The sequence below is a fragment of the Aphanomyces invadans genome, assembly GCF_000520115.1.
Source record: "Aphanomyces invadans strain NJM9701 unplaced genomic scaffold supercont1.7, whole genome shotgun sequence".
Lineage (NCBI taxonomy): Eukaryota > Oomycota > Saprolegniomycetes > Saprolegniales > Verrucalvaceae > Aphanomyces > Aphanomyces invadans.
Window position 1 is genome coordinate 980,561 of NW_008580152.1, and position 2,396 is coordinate 982,956.

At 46.7% G+C, this 2,396-nt stretch overlaps 1 protein-coding gene across 1 annotated transcript; it reads left to right on the forward strand.

Annotated features, from left to right (window-relative positions):
- Window positions 1–1,767: 1,767 nt before the first annotated feature.
- H310_04489 (hypothetical protein) lies at window positions 1,768–1,992 on the forward strand (the record flags this gene model as incomplete). Its single annotated transcript, XM_008868864.1, has 1 exon — window positions 1,768–1,992. The coding sequence occupies one exon, from the start codon at window positions 1,768–1,770 to the stop codon at window positions 1,990–1,992; it is 225 nt and encodes a 74-aa protein (XP_008867086.1).
- Between the last annotated feature and the right edge of the window lie 404 nt (window positions 1,993–2,396).

The window sequence follows — 2,396 nt, forward strand, 5'->3', positions numbered from 1 at the left end:
GTGAGGTCAGTGGGCGTCAAGAGACATCATACGAAGACTTTTTTTTCTTGAACAATCCATTATGTGGTCAAATTTGTAATCTCAGTTGAAGAATTTGCCATCCATGAGAGTCACCTATTTGAGGACCTCATCAGCATCAAATCAACACCCTATTGGCTCAATCTTGGACTCAAAAGATTGATTGGACGTTCAAGGCCCTCAATTATCCATGTCAAAAGTCGACATACGGTTTTACTACGTAGTAAAAAATTTGGCACCCACCGTCCGTTAGGCATCCGATAACAGAACAAATCGTCACAACTTCTTCTCCCATCAAGTTAGTACCATTGTGCACGATTAAATGCACATACAAGCCCCAGGAGACCCACCACCTCTGTCCAAGAAACAACATGCACAAGCCTTCGAGATCTTGTAGTTTCCAACTACTCGCAAGGTGTCTCGCAAAAAGGCTAGAACAACGGCGATTAAGCCGCGTTCAGGCCGACCAAGGGTCACGACACCCAGCGAGGACCGCATTGTCGTGCGTGCTGTGAAAAAAATCGTCGACTGAGTGCCGAATCCTTGGTGGAAACGTTTCAAGTTTTCCATGACAAGGATTTTTCAGCCTCTACAATTCGTCGCCGTATACAAGAGAAGGGCTTAAAAGGCCGTGCAGCCCGTCGCAAACCGTTTTTGACCAAGGCGAATAAGGTCAAGCGGTTGGCCTACGCATTGAAGCACAAGAACAAGACCGTGGAGGACTGGAAACGCGTTCTGTGGACCGACGAGAGTCCTTTCAACTTGTCGGGGTCGAATGGCGCCGACCTGGAGAAGAGTTCAAGGATGAGTGCTTTGCTCCAAAATTCAAGAGTGGTCGTTCCAACATTATGGTTTGGTGGTCTATGGGATGGAATGGCATGGGTTTCTTGGTTCATCTCCAAGGAAAAGTTTACTCGATCGTCTATCTAGACCCTGCTGAAGGAAAAATTGCCCGAGGATTTTATTTTGCTTGGCCTTCCGATCGACTTTATTTTTCAGCAAGACAATGCCCCCATCCACACTGCCAAGAAAGTCAAGGCTTTTTTCGACGTTTCGAGAAGATTGATCACCCCCCTCAAAGCCCTGATCTCAATAAAATTGAGCATGGGTGGGAGTACGTTAAGCGTAGGATTCGTAGTAACCCTCCTTCATCAGTTGTTGCCCTGCGAAACCGAGTGCAGGAAATATGGGACAATTTCCCTGTCGACTACGTTCAAAATCTCATTTCGAGCATGCGTTTGAATATGGTCATTGCAAACAAAGGTGGTGCCACAAAGTACTATAATTGAATGAACACATGATGTCATGGGAATTCCTGATAATCGTATGATGACTTTAGATTTGGACGTCAAGCGTGTTCTAATCATCGTATCATGCCAAGTTTCCAAGTCAAGGACCTGTAGCCTCGATGAATTGATATATCAATGGTGTCCTTGCGACTATGAACATCTGCGTTGTGGTAATGGCTACAAAGGTCAGAGCTGTAGCGCCTACAAGTCGAGTGTATCAATCGTATGATGACTTTTGACACCCACTGTATGACACTTGAGCAATACAGTGATCCCCCGATTTTTGCAACCAGGTATAAACTAAAAACTAATCTAAATCTATCCAGTATTAATTTCAACAGGAACAGAGAGAATCGATATAATTTGAAATTCACAGTCAAACCGTGCAGCCAATCCGGCGCCAATACAATCGGCACCCCGCAGCATTAACAGCCACAGATGAAGGACATTTCATTTTGCCATGCCAGCGCCACCGAAGCGACTCACACTCAGTCAGAAGGACATAGTCAGGGCATACTACCGCAACTCGACTCATCGCACGTTAAAGAATACATGCGCGTGGGTCATGCACGAGTTTGGCATCACGTTGAATCGATCTACTGTGAGTCGCATTCTCCAGTGCACCCGCGACTACTCAGAAGCCAACATTGATGCCGCCGCTGCAATGCTGTCGCGCTACAACTAAAAGCCCCAAAGCACACGGAGCTTGATAGAGAACTGGCAGCATGGATTCAAAATGCCAATGACAAAAACGCCTGCAATACCGGGCAAATGATCAAGAGGAAGGCACACCAAATCGCTGCGCGTCTCAACATCACCGGGTCCATCAATTTCTCCAACGGTTGGATTTACCATTTCGCAACGGAACAATCTGCGTATGTTTAGTCTTCACGGCGAGGCGGGATCAGTTGATCCGGACGTCGACCACCGAGGCCGACAAGACCTGCTGGTTGATACTCTACGAGTAGAGTATTTGGCTCAGAAAAGGACAGAAAAACCTCCTAATACACATAACCCTTAATGTTCTCAGGGTGTTGCAAAAATCGGGGGATCACTGTACCAACATGACAGAGGACCCAGGACAGGCGC